At 45.3% G+C, this 22,940-nt stretch overlaps 1 protein-coding gene across 1 annotated transcript; it reads right to left on the bottom strand.

The window, feature by feature from the left end:
- Positions 1 to 569: 569 nt before the first annotated feature.
- CENPW (centromere protein W) lies at positions 570 to 22,114 on the bottom strand. Its single transcript, XM_044290318.1, has 3 exons — positions 21,931 to 22,114; positions 21,735 to 21,848; positions 570 to 1,447 (listed from the first exon to the last, which is right to left on the bottom strand). The coding sequence occupies exons 1-3, from the start codon at positions 22,018 to 22,020 to the stop codon at positions 1,421 to 1,423; spliced, it is 231 nt and encodes a 76-aa protein (XP_044146253.1). The 5' UTR covers positions 22,021 to 22,114; the 3' UTR covers positions 570 to 1,420.
- Between the last annotated feature and the right edge of the window lie 826 nt (positions 22,115 to 22,940).

Below are 22,940 nucleotides of genomic sequence, written 5' to 3'. Positions count from 1 at the left end.
TAAAAAGGTTTGGCCTCATAATAATGTGACAGGAGAACCAGATAGCCAAGTATATATAATTAAAAAAAAAATAATAATAATAAATAAAAATGTTTATTTATGCAAGTTTATGGTAAAGATTGTTTAGGAAACAAAACAAAAAACATACAATTTCCTCTTTATTTAATTTGCAAACTCACACAAGTACTTTTATAAATATATGACTAGCATGTTTCAAACTGGACTTTCTTAAAGGGGTCTTCCTAAAGTTTTTTTTACTGATGACCTATCCTCTGGAAAGACAAATAATGATCAGCCGGCACTCCGTAATAAATTGCGTGGTGCTCGCGTCCGAGATAACGATCCCAGGATAATAGCAAGAAAAGACCGGCACTCACTGTTTCTTGAAGAAAGAAAATCTTTATTGTCACATTAGATCGTGACGCGTTTCGACTCTCGTCTGGAGCCTTTCTCAAACGTGAAGGATGTGAGCATCCTTCACGTTTGAGAAAGGCTCCAGACGAGAGTCGAAACGCGTCACGATCTAATGTGACAATAAAGATTTTCTTTCTTCAAGAAACAGTGAGTGCCGGTCTTTTCTTGCTACTATCCTCTGGAAAGGTCATCAGTATCTAATCAGTGGGGTCCAACAACTGGGACACCCACTGATCAGCTGTTGGAGAAAGCATAAGTGCTCATGGTAGCACCGTGGTCTTCTCTTAGCTAACCAAGCACAGTGCCGTACATTGTATAGTGGCTATGCTCGGTATTGCAGCGAAGCCCCATTCACTTCAATGGGGCTGAGCTGCTCCTAGGCCATGTGACTGATGAACAAGATGTGACATGGCCTAGGCAAGGTGGAGAAGGCCGCATTATGTTACTGCGAGCACCTTTGCCTTCCTAAACAGCTGCTCGGCAGGGTGTCAGACCTCTACCGATCGGATACGGATGACCTATCCAGAGGGGCATCAATGCCAGTAGGCCATCTTGCATCTTAAAGGGTGTCATTCACTATAATGCATACATTCCCAAATCAGCACCTCAGGTACAGTTTACCGCACTCAGCAGTTTTTTAACCAAGCAGCTTGCATATTACACAAGGATTATGTTACCTTGACTTAGGTTGTGCCCATGGTCCTATTCACCATCACTATTTGCTGCCCAAAAATTGCAGTTACCAAAAATGATTTCTTATTTGAAAGGGAGACAAAATAAGTTTCTTCTTCATCCCTTACTGTTAGCAACTGGATTAGTATGTCCTCATAAATTATTGCAAAGCACATTCATGGCATTGGAGCAAAAAACAACTCCAAATCAAATCAAAATTAGAAGGTAAATAACCCAATAATATATACAAGGCATAGAGCAGAGCTTCTATGAGCTATAACAAGAGCTTCATCTGAGTCTCTAATGTTTTAAGATCGCTTCTTTACTGAAACTGTTAACCTCTTGATTTCTTCAGGACAACCTGTAAAATACAGAACAGAACATAAAGAAATAACTTAAAAAGTTGATTTCTGTACAGCTGACTTTGGAAGGTCCTGTTCAAACACCAAGTAAACACAAATCTAACCCAGAATTGCACCAATAAAGAGAAAACAATAGTACATGATGATACACAGTGGAAATATTTTTTTTTTCCCGTAAGGCCCCCTTCACACGGGCATTGCGGGAAAATGTGCGGGAGCGTTGCGGGAACACGCACGATTTTTCTGCGCGAGTGCAAAACATTGTAATGCGTTTTGCAGTCACGTGAGAAAAATCGCGTGTGTTTGGTACCCAAACCCGAACTTCTTCACAGAAGTTTGGGCTTGGGATCGGTGTTCTGTAGATTGTATTATTTTCCCTTATAACATGGTTATAAGGGAAAATAATAGCATTCTGAATACAGAATGCATAGTAAAATAGCGCTGGGGGGGTTAAAAAAAAATAAAAAATAATTTAACTCACCTTAGTCCAGTTGATCGCGCAGCCCGGCTTCTCGTCTGTCTCCTTTGCTGAACAGGACCTGTGGTGAGCATTCATTGATGGAACAGGACCTGTGGTGACGTCACTCCGGTCATCACATGATTCATCACATGATCCATCACCATGGTAAAAGATCATGTGATGGATCATGTGATGACCGGAGTGACGTCACCACAGGTCCTGTTCAGCAAAGGAGACAGACGAGAAGCCGGGCTGCGCGATCAACTGGACTAAGGTGAGTTAAAAAAATAAATTAACCCCTCCAGCGCTATTTTACTATGCATTCTGTATTCAGAATGCTATTATTTTCCCTTATAACCATGTTATAATGGACAATAATAATGATCGGGTCTCCATCCCGATCGTCTCCTAGCAACAGTGTGTGAAAATCGCACCGCATCCGCACTTGCTTGCGGATGCTTGCGATTTATACGCAACCCCATTCATTTCTATGTGAAAAACGCACAGAGGAGCATGCTGCGATTTTCACGCAACCCATAAGTGATGTGTGAAAGTCACCGCTCATGTGAACAGCCCCATAGAAATGAATGGGTCGGGATTCAGTGCAGGTGCAATGCGTTCAACTCACGCATCGCATCCGCACGGAATACTCGCCCGTGTGAAAGGGGCCTAACAGTTTGTATGCTTTCCACCCGCTTTGTGCAAGTTTCCTCCCATAGTCTAAAAACAGAGGTAAATTGGCTTCCCACGAAAATTGACCCTAGTGGCTGTTAAAGGGGTTGTCCTCTTTTGTCATCTTGATGACCTAAGGTCAGGATAGGGCATCAATATCAGATTGGCGAGGAGCCAACCATCGGCACCCCACCAATCAGCTGTTTGACGAGAACGCAGTGATCGTGCGTGCACTGCGTTCTCTTCATTGTTTACCTGCTTGCTACTGACATTGCAGAGGTGACCGGGTGTAATTACAACTCCTCGGTTCCCCTTCACTTCAGTGGGAAGGCTTTGTCCTATACATTTGATATTGATGACCTATCCTGAGGAGAAATCATCAAGATAACAAAAGAGGACAACCCCTTTAAGGGATGAGCATCTAGATGGCAGCCACTGACTCTTTTGTTCCACATCTCTCCAACAATGGTTTGCAAGCTGTAGGAAATGTTTCTAGACCTCCATCTATGGACATCTATTCCATACTGAGTGTTTTTGGGGGGAGGATGAATATGGCAAAGCCTTATAAAGATATGGCAAAAATAAAAAATAAATAAAATGCAACAAATCCTAAACTTGAGTCTGCATGTGGTGGGTATAATATGGCCAAAAATGTGGTAGCATGCCGTTTCTAGGGTTGCACAGGGTATCCAATTATCGATACCTTTGTACCGTCCTGGGAAAAGCAGATCCGTCACGACCCCCAATGCAAACATATAAAAAGTGGAACAGCACCTCCAGAGACAAATCACAGGTGCAAGCTACCAAGCAACAATGTACAAAAACCAAAGAAAGCAGCAGGACACTACTAAAAGCACTAAGACTGAGTGAACAGGTGAATGTGTGAACAGGGTCAAATACATGACTCCAATACTTACTATCAAGCAGGGGAGAAGCTCTTAGCGTATATAATTGATCAAAAATATGTTGGGCCCATCTACCAGACGTCAAGGTAGCTTCTCATCAGATGGGACCTACTCTAACACGGAATGTCCAGCTCCATTGTTACTCTGATTAAAAGCACCAAGGGGGTGGTGGATGGGCGGGGAGTGCTAAGTTCCAAAGAGGATGCTTATTCCTCTATATTACATACATCCCCCACCCCCTGGTGCTTGTAATCAGAGTAACAATGGAGCTGGACACTCCGTGTTAGAGTAGGTCCCATCTCATGAGAAGCTACCTTGACGTCTGGTAGATGGGCCCGACATATTTTTGATCAATTATATGCGCTAAGAGCTTCTCCCCTGCTTGATAGTAAGTATTGGAGTCATGTATTTGACCCTGTTCACACATTCACCTGTTCACTCAGTCTTAGTGCATTTAGTAGTGTCCTGCTGCTTTCTTTGGTTTTTGACCCCCAATGCAAGTCAATGGGGATGGATCAATTTTCTCTGACAATCTGCCACAATAGAAAACGGATCCGTCCTCTTTGACTTTCAATAGAGTTCAAAACAGATCTATTTTGGCAATGTTAACGAAATGTTAAAAATAATACAACCGGATCCGTTCATAATGGATGCAGATCGTTGTATTGTCAGTTACGGAAGCGGGTTTTTTGGACACTGCTGGATTCAAAACGGTAGTGTAAAAGTAGCCTTAGTTAAGGTCTCATTTTTTGCAGGATAAGGTGACTGTTTGATTGGGACTATTCTAGGGGGCATACGCTTTTTGATCGTTTGGTGTTGCACTTTATGTGAGGTTAGGGTGACAAAAAATACATTGATTACTCTTATCGGTAATCCATTTTTCATGAGCCCATGACAGCACCTGTGAGAGATCCTCCCCTTCCAGACAGGAAACAGGAACTTCCCAGATCTTTAAAAGGGTCATCCATACTTCATTCCTCATGTCGTAGTTTTATTCTGGCCGCCTCTCGGCATGTTTGCCGTGCTGCTGCAGGAACTCCGGCCCGCCCCCATTATAGTCAATGGGGTTGGATCAGTAGTCCGGGGGCACGCTTGCACTAGCGGCAGCACGGATCCAACAGGCTGTTCACCTGCCGGAGTTCCTTGCCACTAGTGTGAAAGTACTAAGGGAGTCATCTATAGAATCACCTGCGAATGCCCCTTGGAATACATTGGCAAAACTAAGCGCGAACTACGCCGACGCATTGGCGAACATCTGGGGGATATTAACAACAAAAGAGATACAGCAGTATCACGCCATGTACATGAATACCATCATGGAGACCCCCGAAGTATTAAAGCTATGGGCATCGAGGTCGTGGCCCCACCACTGAGGGGAGGGGACTGGGATCGCGTGCTCCTACAACACGAAGCACGTTGGATCCATACCCTACGTACCGCAGCCCCGAAAGGGTTAAATGAGCAACTATGCTTTGGATGTTTTATTTGACAACCACTATATAAGCCCCATACACTAACATGAGAAGCTCACTCTAAACCCCAAATACACGATATCGAATATGCATGCCAATTTAAAACTCAAAAACATGCCACCAAAAAAGAATTAAGATCACCCGTAGGACAAAAAATAAAAATGTTATTAATGACTGTTGAGGATCCTGTAAAGGATCATCTCCCCATAGAGAGGAATTGCTAAACTGGGTGCTGCGACCCCTGCGTGCGTGTCCGAACCATACCGACCAGAAACCTTTATTTTTATAATATTGCATCAAATGCCACTTTTAAATACACCGTATTTGCTATAGACGGTGTCATGATAATGGCTGCCTCACAATGTCCCGGTTACTAGGCAACCCACAAAAACACTGGCCATAGGAATGGATCCGTCTCGGGCCGATGACGTAATTCCAGGCCAGCAGGAATGACGTAACTCTTCCTCAACGTGCTGGTATGTGTGTTCTCCACTTACAGCATAGACAGCGCATGCGCGGCGGCGCCGGCAGGTCCGCTGACGTCGCCGCGCTGCGCATCGAGCCTCTACCTGAGAGGACACTAGCTGTACTAAGTACATTGTTTTGCGCATGCGTGCGAATGCGCGTAAATATGCCACGACGTCATCACGCTGCACTCCAAGCCTCCTTCTGAGGCGAAATTATGTTTGCGCATGCGTGCGAATGCGTGCGAATATACCACAACGTCATCACGCTGCGCTCCAAGCCTCCTTCTGAGGCGGAATGATGTTCAAATAGAAGCGCCCGGCGTCCAGCAAGCAGGCTACATCACGGCCTCAGGACACACCGTGGCGCTCTAGGAGAAGGACGTGACCATCACCAGGCCATCCTTTCACCATTGCCTCAATACCATGAGGTGAACAAGGCGCCCAGATACATAAGTGGAGTCTGGACAAGAGATTACCACTTTAAGGTATCATTTGTGTCAATCACTATCAAGCATAACTGTGTTGATCATTATATCAAGACAGACACTATATGCTTTATTGCCCCTTTATGTGTGCCTATATGCCCCTGATGAGTGTTTTTACGAAACATGCATGTAGGGATTAGCTACACTAGGGCACAATAGGGGTAAGGTTCCGGACGGGGTCGTTCTTATTAGAACGGGTGCTCCGTGGTTAGGACGTAAGGGCCATGATAGTACCCACTATCTAGGGCTGTCTAGGTACCTCCTATGCATTTACACCACCGCCCAGCCCTAATTGAGTTAATTTATAGCTGATCAAGTGCTATTCGAACATCAACAGTAGCCAGAGGACCCCAAACCCACTAACGGTGGGACCACTGGTTACTTTAGGTGCTGCCGAACATCAACTACTTCGTAGGTAAGGCTGTGCACCTTTTTATTATTTTTTGTGTATCCTGTGTTATCATCACCTTCTTTATATCAAAACTAAACACATAGGGACCCTATTCTATATATAACCAATAAAAGTTAAATTTTAATTATAAATCACCATTTCCAATCCATATACCTAAACTAAAAACTCGGTGATTCAAATCATCAATTAAATATATAGCTCCCCATCACTCCAACTAGTGTGAAAGTACCCCAAGTCATGCGCAGAAGATAGATCCAATCTATAATGTTTGTAAAAAGTGTTTGGGGAACTCCAGGTAGTTGCTCTACAAATTTGGTCAATGGTGGCACAGCCCCTCTATGCCCAGGAAGAAGCTATAGCTCTCGTTGAGTGGGCCGAGAACCCCGAAGGAACCTGAAGACCTGCTGAAGAGTAGGCTAGGCTTATTGGTCTCATTATCCACCTGGCAATAGTATGACTTATAACCTTTAGACCCTTGTTTGCACCCTGAAACTGAATAAGTAACTGTGGGGATTTTCTCCATTCTTTGGTTGAGTCTAAGTATTTACACACACATCTCCTTACATCTATAGTGTATGGAACCTCTCCTCTCCAGCATTTCTTGGACTTTGGCAGAATGAGGAAAAGATAATTTCCTGCGACCTGTGAAAATTGGAAACCACCTTAAGGAGAAAGGCAGGATCTGGACTAAAAACAATCCTGTCTTACAAGATCGGGGTATAAGGAGGGGAAGCAGATAAGGTAGAAATCTCTCCTACCCGTCTGACTGATGTAATTGCTACAAGGAAGGCTGTCTTGTAAGACAACATCTTCATAGAAATTGAGTCTAAAGGTTCAAAGGGACTTTGGGTTAGCATGGAAAGAACAATATTTAAATCACAGGGAGATGATCAGGGTTTAACAGAAGGATTTAATTTGATAGAGGCCTTTATGAACAGTTTGATCCACGGATGCGCTGCCAGACTACTGTCAAGCAAAACACTCAGAGCAGAGACCTGAACCTTTAATGTGCTGGGTCTTAATTTTTTATTGAGACCTTCTTGCAAAAATCTTAGAATTAATGGGATATCTGGAGGAGCTGATCGATCCAAATCCGACCCCACAAACCCCATAAAGGTTTTCCAAATTCTCAAATAAATATTGGATGTAACTTTTTTCCTGCTGGCTAGGAGAGTATCTACTACCTGTTCTGTCAGACCCCTGGATTTAAGGAATAAGGAATTCCCTCTCAATATCCAGGCCGCTAAATGAAGTTTCCCTATCTCGGGATGACGGAGGGGCCCGTGGAATAACAAATCCTCCCTCTCTGGATGTATCCATGGATCTGAAAGACAGCTTCTTTAACCAAGTAAACCACTCTTTTCTGCCAATAGGGGGCAATTAAGATTACCGTTGCATCCTCCCTCCTTATTTTCTGGATTACTCTGGGTAAAAGAATGAGCGGTGGAAAGGCACAGAACAGATCCCCGCCCCAAGGTTGAGACAGTGCATCTATCCCAAGGGCCTGACCCTCTGGGTTGAGAGAAAGAAACCTCTTGCATTTCTTGTTTTTTCTGGAAGCAAAAAGATAGATGGGGTCCCCAACAGAAGCACTATATGGTTGAACACCTTCTGGCAAGGGCACCATTCTCCCTGACTGAACTTGTGCCTGCTCAGGAAGTCTGCTTGGGAGTTCTCTGAACCTTTTAGGTGTACTGCTGAAAGAGAAAGGGCTTTAAATATTTTGACGAGATATTTAGTAGCTGAGGAGATCCCCCTGTCTGTTGACGTAGGCTATTGCAGTCGCACTGTCTGACATAATCTTGACATGTCTGTCTATAAGGGAGGGAAACCATTCCTTCAGGGCACAATATATTGCCCTCAATTCTCTGTAATTCTGGGACTGATTGATTTGTGTCCCCTGACCATTGGAAAACCCCAAAACTGAGTGAGCCCCTCACCACTGAGGGCTAGCGTCCGTTGTAATTATGTGATTGTCCCTTTTCCATTCTACCCCTTGACTCAGGTTTTCTAACCTTGTCCACCACTGCAGGGCAATTCTTACAGATATGGGCATCAAACATTTGTAAACTAAGGATACCAGCTCTTTGTCCCAGAGTGAGAGGATATGCATCTGAAGAATTCTAGACCTGAATTGAGCCCATTTTACTGCTGGTATGCAAGATGTCATTAAACCTAGAATTGACATGGCCTCCCTTAGAGTGGTCATCCTGGTTTTGCTAAATTCCCTTATCTTCTGCTGCATTGAAAAAGCGATTCCCCACTGGGAGGTATGACTTTTGGGACACGGAATCTAGCAGAATTCCCAGGAAGGTACATTGGGGACTCTGCGTCAGACGCGATTTCTCCTAGTTTACTTTCCATCCCAAGCGCGTCAGTATCTTTAACACTTTCTGAATCTGAGCTGAAAGGGAACTCGGCGACTCACCACTTGCAGATCTTCTAGGTATGGCATCATTATAATGTCCGATCTCCTTATTTGTTCCATCACTTCTGCCATTAGTTTCGTAAAAATTCTTGGTGCCTGCGATATCCCAAAGGGGAGGGCTCTGAACTGTAGGTGGAGAACAGACTCTTATACCCGTACCGCTACCCTGAGATATTTTTCAGACGAGAGGTGTATGGGTACATGGTAATAGGAGTCCTTAATATCTATTGACGCCATGACGCAATTGGGAAATAGATGCAGAATTGTTGATGAGATTGATTCCATGCGAAATTTCTGATACGTTAGGTATAAATTTAGGTCCTTCAGGTTTAATATAGTCCGATAGGACCTGTTTGGTTTGGGGACCAGAAAGAGTTGAATAAAACCCTTCCCCTATTTCTTCTGTGAGAACTGGGACTAGAACGGATTTGTCCAGGAGATATTTTATTTCCCCCAATAAGGCAACCTGTTTTGGAGAATGTTGATGCAACACCGTAATTTCTAGCCTTTCCGGTAGGGACCTTTTAAATTCTAAACGGTATCCTTCCTTTATTATATCTTTTATGCAGGAACTTGATGTGATATTTTGCCAGGCTAGAAAATATAAAGACAGCCGACCCCCACCTGAGCCCTGGCGTCATTGCTGAGAAACATTGAAAGACTGGGGCTTGGACTTGAATAAAAGGCTTCTTGATTTATTTCTTCTCCACTCATTGCCTTTCTTTTGGCATCTAACCTCATCTCTTTTATCTCTAATCCGAAATGGCTTCCTATGCTTAGGAAAGACGGGCACCAGGAATCCCTTTTTTCTATCAGATTCTTTGTCTAATATGTCATACAAAGCTGGACCGACTAAAAAAAATTTCCCTTCCATCCCTTCAGCCAAAGGGATCTTCTGGCCGAGTCTGATAATGCCGCTGCTCTAGCAGATAACCTTAGAGCGTCAGCCGACACATCCAAAATGAAGTCTACAGCTTTTAACATTGTAGGTATTGCTTCCAGCAGTTGATTCCTCTGGGTTCTGTTAGTGATATGAGATTCTAACTCCCCTAACCAGACATTAAGCGATCTAGCAACAGATGTCGTAGCAATATTTGGTTCAAAATATGTAGATGCTTCCCAATTCTTTCTAAGATAGGTGTCTGCCCGTTTAGCCATCGGATCTTTAAGGGAACCCAGATGCTCAAACGGTACCGCTGCTTTTCTATTAACTTTTGCCACCGTAGTGTCCACTCTTGGACACTGCCAGACCGAGATGTCTTAATAATTAAAAGGGTATTTTCTCTTAACCGGGGGAACAAAAAACGTCTTATCGGGTTTATTCCATTCCCTTCTTATCAACTCCTTAACACAGTCCTGAATAAGGAACACTCTCGCCTTTCTTGGTTTCAGACTGTCAAACATTAACTCCTGTCTTGATTTACTCTCCTTTTCTTCTTCTATCTCCATAGTGGACCTTATCGCTTTTAATAGAAGGTACATGTCTTCTACTTTAAACAGAGGACTTCCCGTAAGATCTTCAGAAGAGGAATCTGAACTTTCTAATACCCCTTCCTCCTCCGAATCTGACTCAGTAAAGGTCCAATTCAGCCACTTGAGCCTTCCTCTGCCTACAAGGACCAGGAAGTGACTTCTTAAATTGTTCCACTGAGGAACGGACTTCCATCTTGACCAGATTTTTTATATTCTGAAACAAGGATGGGGATTCCTCCACTACCAATCTATCCTGGCAGGGCTGACAACATGTCTTGGGGTAAGACGGACTAAGCTTCTTTTTGCATATCCCACACTCTCTGCCTTTCGTCTTGTGGGTAGCTTTCCTGGGGGCCTCCTTAACCTGCATCAATACATAGCCCACAATAAGTTACCAGAAACACAATAAAATAATCTCCCCTAAAGGAGACTGTGGGGTACAACCCCTCTTACCCCCCAGGAGTACCATGCCGGGTTCGGAGTGTTGCTCCTGTTTTTCATTGCGCTGTTGTACTTCCCCCTTCTTCCAGCATCTTGATTGCGCATCCAAGGGGAATACGGAAGGAATAACTGGCTGTCCTTCTGAATCTGCCACGCTGCTGCTACACTTCTCTCCTTGATGACTGGCCAGCATTCCCTTTTTTACAGGCTGCGCACCGCCCGCCATGTTTTCTTGGCCCCTCCCCTTCGTAGTGTGGAAAGCACGTGTCATTTCCGGCGCGCCCGCCAGAAACTAGGCCTGCAGGATGAAGGGAACAAGGTGGCCGCCAGGAATCCTCCCCATGGCAAAAAAAAAAAAAAAAGGGCAATCAACAAACTGGTCTTCCACAGCGGCTCATAGTGGAGTCTTACGCTGTCAGCAACCTCCATTAGGTAAGAAGAAAGACCCTAGAGGCCCTGCAGCCCCCTAACAGACCCGGGAAAGAAAACTGAGGAATGAAGTATGGAGGACCCTTTTAAAGATCTGGGAAGTTCCTGTTTCCTGTCCAGGTGCAGTCATGGGCATAATGGAAATGGCTTTTTTGGATTTTTTTTTTTTACGGTGTTCAACTGAGGGGTTAGGTCATGTGATATTTTTATAGAGCTGGTTGTTACGGATGCGGCGATACCTAATATGTAAACTTTTATTTATTTCACTTTAACACAATAATAGCAGTTTGAAGCATAAAAAAAACATATTTTAGTGTCTCCATTGTCTGAGAGTCATATTTTTTAAAATTTTTTAACCGATTGTCTTAGGTAGGGTCTCATTTTTTGCAGGATGAGGCGATAGTTTGATTGGCACTATTTTGGGGGGCATATGCCTTTTTGATCGCTAAGGGCTCTTTCACACTTGCGTTCTTTTCTTCCGGCATAGAGTTCCGTCGTCGGGGCTCTATGCCGGAAGAATCCTGATCAGTTTTATCCTAATGCATTCTGAATGGAGAGAAATCCGTTCAGGATGCATCAGGATGTCTTCAGTTCGGGACCGGAACGTTTTTTGGCCGGAGAAAATACCGCAGCATGCTGCGCTTTTTGCTCCGGCCAAAAATCCTGAGCACTTGCCGCAACGCCGGATCCGGAATTAATGCCCATTGAAAGGCATTAATCCGGATCCGGCCTTAAGCTAAACGTCGTTTTGGCGCATTGCCGGATCCGACGTTTAGCTTTTTCTGAATGGTTACCATGGCTGCCGGGACGCTAAAGTCCTGGCAGCCATGGTAAAGTGTAGTGGGGAGCAGTATACTTACCGTCCGTGCGGCTCCCGGGGCGCTTCAGAGTGACGTCAGGGCGCCCCACGCGCATGGATGACGTGATCGCATGGCACGTCATCCATGCGCATGGGGCACTCGGACGTCATTCTGCAGCGCCCCGGGAGCCGCACGAACTGTAAGTATACTGCTCCCCACTACTACTATGGCAACCAGGACTTTAATAGCGTCCTGGCTGCCATAGTAACACTGAACGCATTTTGAAGACGGATCCGTCTTCAAATGCTTTCAGTTCACTTGCGTTTTTCCGGATCCGGCGTGTAATTCCGGCAAATGGAGTACACGCCGGATCCGGACAACGCAAGTGTGAAAGAGCCCTTAGTGTTACAATTTTTGTGATGTAAGGTGACAAAAAAAAAATGGCTTGTTTGGCAACGTTTTTATTTATTTATTTTTATGGCGTTTATCGGACGGGGTGAATCATGTGATATATTTATAGAGCCGGTCGTTACGGACGCGCCAATACCAAATAGGTCTATTTATTTATTTTTAACTTTTTTTTTTTATTACTTAACTGGGGAATTTTATTAATTTTTTTACATGTGAAACTTTTTTTTTTTTTGTTTTAAAACACTTTTTTTTTTTTTTTTTAAGCTTTGCGTCCCCCATAAAGTCATACAAGACCTCTGGGGGACATTTAACTTCACTTTTTGTTTTCACCATTGATTTCTCCTGCAACTGGGGCTGACATAGTAGCCCCAGTTACACGGGAAATACACCCCCCAGAGAGGCTGTACAGCACTATACAACGCTGTACAGCCTCAGTGCAGGGCTGATCGAGGTCTGTAGAAGACCCAACAGCTCCTGCACTCTCCCGGCCCCGGCGGTCACATGACCACCGGCCAGGACAGGAAGCGCATAGCGCTTCCCGATCTGTATACACAGCGCTCGTTGAGCACTGTGTATACAGTGATCTAAAAGGCAGGGACTGTCCCTGCCTTCTCTCTGGGGTGCCCTGCTGTCACAGACAGCGCCCCCCCCCCCCCCCCTCCCTCCACTCGGCAGCTGCACGATTAGAGAATAACCTCAAATAAATGTTCCTGCCATATATGTAAAAACACCTTAGATGAGTCTTGTCTCCTCAATACTTCAGAGCGGAGTCCAGCGTTCTCTGACTTTTGGAGTGCAGCCATGCCCACAAACGAATAAGACACACCCTCTACGATTGCTCATCTCCACCCCTTCTCTTCCAAGTCTCGCAGCTGAGCAGTATACATTATATGATCAGTGTGAGATGAGGAGTGAGGTGACTGGTTCTGCAAATGTGCGGGATTTGGGATGTGAGTTTGTGACAGTGAAAGTGGACTGTAAAAGAAGTACTTGGTGGTGGTTAAAAAAAAAAAAAAAAAAAAAAAAAAAAAAAAAAAAAAAAACATTGGTGGCGCAGTGCACCCCCCCAACCCCCCCAGTATTAAATCGTTAGTGGCGCAGTGTGCCCCCACCCCCCCCCCAGTATTAAATCATTGGTGGCACAGTGCGCCCCCAACCCCCCCAGTATTAAATCATTGGTGGCGCAGTGCGCCCCCAACCCCCCCAGTATTAAATCATTGGTGGCAGTGGCCACAGGGTCCCCTTCCCCCTCTTCATTGGTGGTGCAGTGGTAGTGGTGATCGGAGCCCCAGCAGTGTAATCCTGGGTCTCCGATCAGTTACCCTGGCAGCCAGGACACTACTGAAGCCCTGGCTGCCATGGTAAGCTCCCTGCTGCTGTGTGTAATATGCACAGGGCAGCAGGGAGAGTGTAAAGTCCTATTCACCCTTATAGATCCCTATTAGGGTGAATAAGACAAGGGATTAAAAGATCCCAAGTTGGGGCGTGGCCTGGCTGCTGAGCGAGATGGCCGCATGTTAGAGGAGCTCCTGCACCGCAGCGACTATTCCACAGCCAGCCCATAACCATCAGCTTCTGTGTGGCCGTTCTTCCTCCCACCGCCATCACTGCCGTCCCCTACAGCCATGGGAAAACCGAAGAAGTCCCTCCCGAAGCTACAGTACGGATCAGTGGACTCTTTCTTCACAAGGGGGAGAGGGAAAGATGGCGCCGACCGCATGACGGAATCCCCGCCGGCATCCCCACTCAGCGCTCCGTCGCCCTCACCTGCAGTCCGCTCCCCGTCCCCACCGGACCATCTGGAGCTGACTCACCTCCTCCATGGCCCCCAGCCATCGCTCCCTCCGACTCCTGCAGACGTCGCAGATCCGGCACATGTTGGACAAGATGGCGCCCGATCCCCCTCAGTCAGCGCGGGCCTCTGCGAGTGGCCACAACTTAGAGATTCCCAGCAGCTGAACCTGGACCTCTCCGAACCACATGCTGGGCAGGTCAGTGACTTTGTTAGCAAGTCTCCTGTTGCTGAGCAGCCAGAAGACCCGTTCCAGAGTTTCCCTGCTTCTAATAATTTAGTCACTGAGGATTCTCTAAAGAATATGCTGCTGGCCTTAAAATCCTCTCTTAGCACTGATATGGGGAAGCTCATTAACCCCGTGCTCGCCAGAGTACAGACAGCTGAAAGAAAAATTACCCATATTGAAACAAAAATGGGCGAGTTTGCAGCGTCCCAAAACGAGCTTATTGACGCTCATAATGAAATGGCGGATCAGATTGAAGCCATTAATTTAAAGATTGCTGATATGGAAGATCGCTCCAGGCGCAATAATATTAAATTTAGAGGCATCCCTGAAGAGGTGACCCCAGAGGACTTGCAACCATACTTGAAAGGCCTCATGAAATTGCTCCTGCCTCAGATTCCGGGTCCAGACATGATTATAGATCGAGCTCACAGGATTCCAAAGCCCTCTCATCTAGGGTCCCATATCCCGCGTGACACCCTGGCTCGCATCCACTTTTTTCATACCAAGGAAGCCATGATGTCAGTGGCGCGAAGAAAACATCCACTCCCAGCGCCGTATGAAACGGTGAAGCTTTTTACGGACTTGTCCCGATTTACGCTCCGCCGTCGCAGAGAACTAATACCTATAACTATGGCTCTTCAGGACAGTGATGTCCCCTACAAATGGGGATACCCCCTGAAAATTCTTATTCGCAGGAACGGGCAAGTCCATGCGATCAAAAATCTGGATGAGGGGAAACATCTCCTCCAGCTCTGGGGTATCCCTTTATCTGCTAAGTCCACTGGAGATAATCCCCCTGTCTCATTATAACCTTATTCATTCTTCATAGGGACTGTGACGGGCCCTCCATTTGATATATAGCACTCCTGACAGGAATGGACACTTTGAATGTATGGAACCCACCGGATGACGGAACTAACACGGCATTCGGACTCTAATAAAGGGCTATTTTCTATTGCTCACACAGAACCGGTGCGATCTCCTACCTCCTTCTACTTGTTCTCTACCTCGCCAGCCCTGGCAGTGGACTTTCGCCCCTAGTTTGTCTAGGTGACTGGTTAGTCGCCTCTCATCCTATCCCGTCCTAACCCTCTTTCCTTCCTCCCTTTGTCGTCTAACCCTTCCTTCTCTGTCTAGGAAAGTTGTTTTTACATCTGTCATTTTAAGGAATATTTGTCTGATTTTATAGTTCCATTTTGTATTGCACTGAGCTGAAGTTGTATCTCCGTTGCTTTCCTAATATATAGGTGTCCTGCACTGTGTAGAGATGGGTCTCAAGATTATGAGCTTCAATGTCAAAGGCCTCAACTGTCCTCAAAAGCGTACCTATCTCTGGTCTGAAGCATTGGCTTCTCATGCCGATGTGCTGTGCATTCAGGAATCCCACCTACTCCAAGCAGACGCCTTTCGAATACATCATCGCCTCTTTTCAAACGTCTTTCGCTCACACTTCTCCAGGAAAAAACGAGGTACTTTTATTGCAGTTAAAAACACAGTAGCTTTCACCATAATTGCCTCCAAGACAGCCCCTTCTGGCCGATACGTGATCTTAGTGTGCTCCATCAATAATATAGTATACACTCTCGTCAATATATATGCCCCTAATTCACATCAGTTGGCGTTCCTACATAAAGTCTTGCGCCAAGTTCACTCACTTAAGCAAGGTAAACTGATTATCTGTGGAGACTTTAATTCGGTCCTGCAACCTACCGTGGATTCTTCCTCCCCCTCCCGTAGAACAGATGTGGGTATAGCCCCCTTTTTGCAGTCAGAGGGATTGTATGATGTGTGGAGGGCCCAACATAGCCTGGAGAGAGACTATACCTTTTTCTCGGTCCCGCATCTCTCCTATTCCAGGATAGACCTTTTTATGGTAGACCATACCTCCCTACTTCATACTACTTCCTCAGAGATAGGCTTGATAAAGTGGTCTGACCATGCCCCCATCACTATCACTCTTGAAGAACAGTACCAATCCCACAGGGCCCCAGTGTGGAGAAACAACACTTTTCTTTTTAATAACCCTAAATACATTGAGGAATTGTCTGCCCATCTCTCAGAGTTCTTTCAGTTCAACGTTGGCTCTGTCTCGAGTGACTTTGTTTTATGGCAGGCCCATAAAGCCTTCATGAGAGGCTCCCTAATTAAATTGAATATTAACTTAAAGAAACACAGGGAGAGGGAGATAGCGTTGATCTTGAAAGAAATAGAGGATCTGGAAACTACCAACAAGTTATCCCCCACTCTACACGGCTCTAATTCCCTCCGAGTAGCGCGGAATAAATTGAGTGCTTTATTGATGCAAAACTATCATAAATCTCTTCTTAGACTGAAAGCAAAGTTCTACGCTCAGGGAAATAAGGCCGGCCGTCTCTTGGCCCAGCAGCTTAAAAAGCAACAAGCCAAATCCAAAATCCCATACTTACTTCACCCGGTTACAAAGGCGAAATTGATGGACCCAAGAGACATCGCCGATCAATTCAAACAATACTATCAAACCCTGTACAATTTAAAAGACCATACCCCTCTGCCGCAAGATTACCCGACACTGGTGGCGGACTTCCTTTCCAAAGCGTCCTTGCCCACTCTAAACGAAGCGCAACTTCTATCTCTCGACTCCCCTGTTTCCTCCCAAGAATTGACCAAAATAGTCATGTCATTACCCCAGGGTAAATCCCCGGGCCCCGACGGGTTGTCGAACGAATATTATCGTCATTTTCTACCCGCCCTTCTCCCTCACCTACTAAGTCTGTTTAATAGGGTAATGGCGGGTGACCCATTCCCGGCGGACATGTTGGAAGCTTTAGTGGTCACAATTCCTAAACCAGGCAAATCCCCTGATGTGCCCCAGAATTTCAGACCGATCTCCCTGTTAAATTCTGATATAAAACTTTTTGCCAAGCTCATTGCAAGCAGGCTCTCTCCCCTGATCCCTTCCTTGATCCATCCGGACCAGGCCGGCTTCGTGGCGGGAAGACAGGCTTCCGACAATACCAGACGCATTGTAGATTTGGTTAACTTTGCGGAGGTGCATTCTCTTCCAATGCTTGCAGTGACCTTGGACGCCGAAAAAGCGTTTGATCGCTTACATTGGGATTACGCTTTTTCCACTCTCCGATGGATGGGGTTCTCAGGTCCGATTATTCATGCCATCTCCAGTCTGTACTCGCACCCCTCGGCGAGAGTATGGGTTAATGGTATCCTGTCGGATCCGTTCATAATCACTAACGGGTCGAGACAGGGCTGTCCGTTGTCGCCGCTTCTATTTATTTTGGCATTGGAGCCACTGGCACAACACATCAGAAACCTGCCCACCATCTCTGGGATTGTAGTTGGTAATAGAGCCCACACAATTACCCTATACGCTGATGACATCATTCTCACGTTGACAAACCCCTCACAATCCCTCTCGGCCACATTCGATGTGATCTCTCACTATAGCTCCCTCTCGTATTACAAGATTAATAGCTCGAAATCTCAGGCCCTCCCTATCAACATTTCACCTGCAGATTTAGCCATTTTGAAAGCTTCCCACGACCTGGACTGGCAGTGTTCAGAGGTTCCCTATTTAGGAATCAAGGTCACCTCGCCCTGTTCTTTATTATACACACAGAACTATGTCCCCCTTCTCAATACCTTGTCTACGGACTTCGCGAGCTTCTCTATGCAGACAATCTCTTGGGTGGGTAGGATTGCATCGTTCCAGATGATGACCTTGCCTAAGCTGATTTATATCTTTCGGGCCCTTCCAATCCCGATCCCAGCTGCATTTTTTCAGAAAGCCCAGGCATTATTGGGCAAGTACATATGGGGAGGTTCTAAGCCTAGGATAGCTCGCGAACTCTTGACCAGAAGGAGACGCGCTGGTGGAGCGGGTCTCCCAAACATTAGAGATTATTTTATAGCAATCGGCCTTTCCTTTGCTAGGGAATGGTGGGCGTCGAGTAATGAAAAAGCGTGGCAACAGATTGAGAGCCATGCGTTGAAACACGTTCCGGTTAGAGATTACTTAATCCACCTGTTGTGGGGTCCTGCTTCCCTCGCACCCACGCTGCTCACAATATCGCATGTGGGAGCCCTGTGGACCACCATACATAATGCATCGAAAGATGATTCATCCCAGCTCTTCAAAATAGCCTCCACACGGGCTATCGAGTTGTCCATACCCGACATTAACTTAGCGCCTTGGCGAGATAAAGGGGTCGTCACTATTTCCCAACTGATAGCTGACCACTCAATTCTCCCGTTTCCTACCATTCAAAGTGCTTTTGCATTACCTCACTCTGAATTTTTCACATATTTAAGAATACATCACTTCCTTTCAAAGACCCTTCAATCCCCTCCACAGATCAACTCATCCGTGATGCGATTATTCCAGTTTCCCTCCCTGTTCAGAAAACACTCCACAAGATCACTTTATGACATACTGGGGGATAAAGCTTCTTTTGTTAAATCCCCTCCTGTCCTCAGATGGGAAAGGGATCTAAATAGGACCTTTTCAGAGGACTCATGGACTGATGCTATTGGATTTGTAGCTTCAAATTTCAAGTGTGTCACTCACTATGAGGCAGGTCTAAAAACCATCCTACATTGGTACTTTACCCCCCAGAGACTTCATATAATTTATCCTTCTACATCGCCATACTGTTGGAGAAACTGTGGAGGAGGCGGATCCTTACTCCATGTCCTATGGTCATGTCCCATCCTAAACGACTATTGGAAGTCAGTCTTCCGTTTGGTTTCAAATTTAGCGAGGCGGAAAATAGACCCATCCCCTGAGTTAGCCTTGTTGTTTATTGGGATTAAGGAAATACCGCTCCCGAATAGACACATTGTAGGCCATGTTTTGCTCAGCGCCAAATTGGTAGTTACCCGGCACTGGAAAAGTCAGATCCCTCCTTCGATTTTCGAAGTTATACAAGAGATTAATCAGACTTGCAGGTATGAACATTCATTACCCCCATCAACCATACCCATTAAATTGAGACAGGCGACTTGGAGTGAGTGGATCAGTAGTCCCTTCTACTCCCCTTGAGGAGGGAGTCCGGGATACAGGCGGAAGCAGCGGAGATACAGCTGAAATACGATACGGGTATTTCTTAACCCTTCCTTATGTGTGTTCCTCCCCCATCCCTCCGTTATTTCCTCTTCCCTAGAGGAGGCCTTACCCTAGGTTGCTCTGTGGTTATCCACAGCTCTTGGTTTGATCTGTTTATACTGTTGGTGTATACGGCGGCATGGCCTATGCTGCGGAATGTGGATAACACCTGTAGGTGTTTTGGCGTTACACCTGGGTTACTGCTGATATGTACGGTTATGGTGTATTGTGCATTATTGTGTGGCAGTGGCTGCGCCCACTGATGTATTGCCATATCGCATCTTCTCATCTGACTACTGTGATGGTGTCTATGTCCGAATACTTCTTTGTTTATTGATAAAATAAAAAAACTATTGAAACTAAAAGATCCCAAGTTCTAGCCCCTAAGGAGGGGAAATAGTTATTAAATAAAAAGTTCAAAAAAAAAAAAAAAAACACACCAAAATATTAAGTATAAATTACCTCGTCTCCCAATTTTACAAATAAAATATATGGACAATAAATAAACATATTACATATCGCCACGTCCGAAAAGGCCAAACTATTAAAATATTTAAAAATATCTCCTATGCATTGAACGCTGTAACAGAAAAAAATTAAATAACAACTGTGCGATTCGCTATTTTTTAGTCACCTTGTCCCCCCAAAAAAAATAGGATCGGCCTGTTCGATTATGGGTCGGACTTTCCATCAAATACGAAATGCAGGCAGCTTTTTGGGCGTTTTATTTTTTCCGCGTCGTATCGAGTATCGCAATACTTTTTTATGGTATTGAAATCGAATCAAAATTTTGGTATCGTGACAACCCTAGCTGTTTCACTGCAAACTGGCATGGTTTTCACACTGACAAGTAATAGGTGCACAATTTTGGAGGTAAACTTCCGCCGTTAACAATCAGCAATTTAAAAAACATGCAGATTACCGTAAATGGTAAAATCTACATGTGGTTTCATCCTACGGTCCGCATCATATGAGCCTAATACAGTAACATGTGTACACCTGTATTATGGCGGCAAGTTCTGGCCCACCCACAACTGCCATCATCAAATGCATCCATCATGCTGTCAGTTCAGGCCGGGCCCTGTAGTCATAATATGGGAGCACAAATGTGGTCGTATTACACTCGTGTGAAACTTGCCTTAACCCCTTAATGCCAAGGCCCATTTTCATTTTTGCATTTTTCCTCCCCACATTCCAATAATCATAACTTTTAGATTTTTCCGTTCACATAGCTATAATAGTGCTTATTTTTTTGCAGGACACAATGCATTTTAATGCCACTATTTAATTTACCATGCCTTGTAATGGAAAATGGGGGAAAAAATTGTGTGTGTCTGCTAAAATGACCTGACGTCCTCATTCTGCAGCTCAATATGAATGCGGCAACACCAAACCTCTATAGGTTTTTTTTGTTTGTTTTACTACTTTTAAAAGAATTTTAAAAAAAATCTAAATTTTCTTTGCATTGCCCTATTCTGACAGCCATAACTTTTTTATATTTCAGTCTACAGCGCTGTATGAGGGATTGTTTTATTGTAACAAACTGCATTTTATATTGGCACACGTTTTGTGTATGTATGACTTTCTGATCACCGTTATTCAATTTTTTGGGGGGGGAGCAAGATGACAAAAAAAAAAAAAAAAAGGAGAATCTCATGTTTTTCATTTTTTTTCCATTGCGGCATTCACCTTGCACCCTGAATCCCAGGAGAGGGTTTGTGCAATGACAGCCTTGCCTGTGCATATGAGGGAGGAACGCTAGCCCTGACAGGCGGTAACACCTCTAACACGTCTCTTGGAGAAAGCGCAGTATGTGGACGTTTTTTATTTATTTACAGTAATTGGGGACCTTTTCAAAGAAGCCCCATGGCTGCTGGGGGCTGAGGTATGATGCAGCCTGAGAATGGGTGCTAGACTGCAGCAGACGGATCCAGACTCACTCCGTACAGTATTAGAACCACATTTTATGCGAATCGAATTCGGATGTTTCATCCGAAGTCGATTCGCTCATCCCTAGTCATAACCCCTGGATACGAGCAGTGTATAATGTGATGGAAAAATGAATGAAGACGGCAAAGGAGGCAATATGGATAATCACAATACATTAGTAAGTGCCATTTCCTGAAGTGAGAACTCCTTTGGCGGACTGCCTAAGTTCAGGCGTACTTGGGACAGTTGGCAACTATGTATTTGGTTTCCACAGCAACCCATCATAGGGCACCTATTATTTCTTAGCGCGGAGCTGCGCAGAGATTGGCCGCTATGATCTATAAATGGAGGTTTTAACCAGACGTGGCTGACTGGTCCCCTACCTTGGCCACTGCCCTGATGTGTGCAGGCTTTATCACCGAGCATCTCTGCTCTATGGCTTTTAGGCGGGCTTCTGTCGCCAGTCTCTGCAGGAACAGCACGCAGTTCAAATAGATCTAAGAAAGAAGAACTCTAACATTAGAACCATTGGCAACTCTTCTCCCAGTGCCACCTGTATGCAGAGCACCCACTCCTCACCAGCAGGTCCACGTTGGCATCCAGCCGCAGCTGAGGAAGGCGCTTTTTAATGGCGGATCTGACGGTGGCCCGGGGCACGGTGCGCAACATAGCGGTAATGGGCAATGTTCTGTGGCCCTCCCGGCTTCCTAGCTGTTTGTTTTCGAACGACCCGGGCCTGTCACGTGACGCACATACAACGGCGCGGACTGATGACGTCAGCTGACAAGTGCGGGTACGGGCGGAAGTATCGTGTCTTTCCATTCCCTGTAGCGGGAAAAGCCAGCAGTAGTTAGTTCTGTCACACAGGCAGTACATGTCGCCAGTAACTTGTGGACGTGAGCCTCTTGGCTGCGCTCATTTACTGAGAATAAGGAAAATGGGGCACAGTGCACCACATGTATTAACATGGTGCATGTGGCTTAATATGTATAGGGTCAGGCATGTTCGATTCTGTTCACCATGGTCTCATGGTTCTGTTAGGCTTCCATAGTACAATTATACATCAATGCGCTTTGTAAGATTTGTCAGGGATTCTGTAAAAATTGAATACCTAATGCTGGTGTGAACAGAGCCTTACTTCATAGAGCATTGTCTTATTCCCCAAGACAGCGCGCCTCCAAAACTGTCCTGGTTTACTGTCAATTATTATATATATATATATATATATATATATAAAATGGTGGAAAACACATGTAAATAAGGTATAGGGAAGATAGTGGGCTTAACATGGGCACCACATTTTCAGTGCAATTACCCCAGAGATCATTGCTTTAAGGCCTCTTGCACACGGCTGTTGTGGCTCCGTTCCGTTCATTGGGAACTGCAATTTGCTGTCCCCAATGCACGGGAAACCTCTGTACGGCGGCCGAGACAGATCCAGACCCATTTAACTTAAATGAGTCCTTGATCCTTCTGTTCCGCAAAAAGAGAACTTTTTTTTTGCGGAGCAGAAGCGCGGAACGCCACGGAAGCACTCCGTAGTGCTTACGTGGGGTTCCATTCCGTGCTTCCGCACCGCATCTCCGGAT

The sequence above is a fragment of the Bufo gargarizans genome, chromosome 4 (genome assembly GCF_014858855.1).
Source record: "Bufo gargarizans isolate SCDJY-AF-19 chromosome 4, ASM1485885v1, whole genome shotgun sequence".
In the NCBI taxonomy this organism is placed as follows: Eukaryota; Metazoa; Chordata; class Amphibia; order Anura; family Bufonidae; genus Bufo; species Bufo gargarizans.
This window is presented reverse-complemented; position numbering and strand designations above follow the sequence as displayed.

Bases quoted from the DNA above. Each gene is read 5' to 3' on its own strand.
- CENPW (XM_044290318.1), bottom strand. From the start codon at position 22,020: ATGTTGCGCACCGTGCCCCGGGCCACCGTCAGATCCGCCATTAAAAAG. The intron at 21,849-21,930 runs GTGAGGAGTGGG...CTTCTTTCTTAG, and splicing joins ATGCCAACGTGGACCTGCTG to ATCTATTTGAACTGCGTGCT. The intron at 1,448-21,734 runs GTAGGGGACCAG...TGTATTTTACAG, and splicing joins ACATCAGGGCAGTGGCCAAG to GTTGTCCTGAAGAAATCAAG.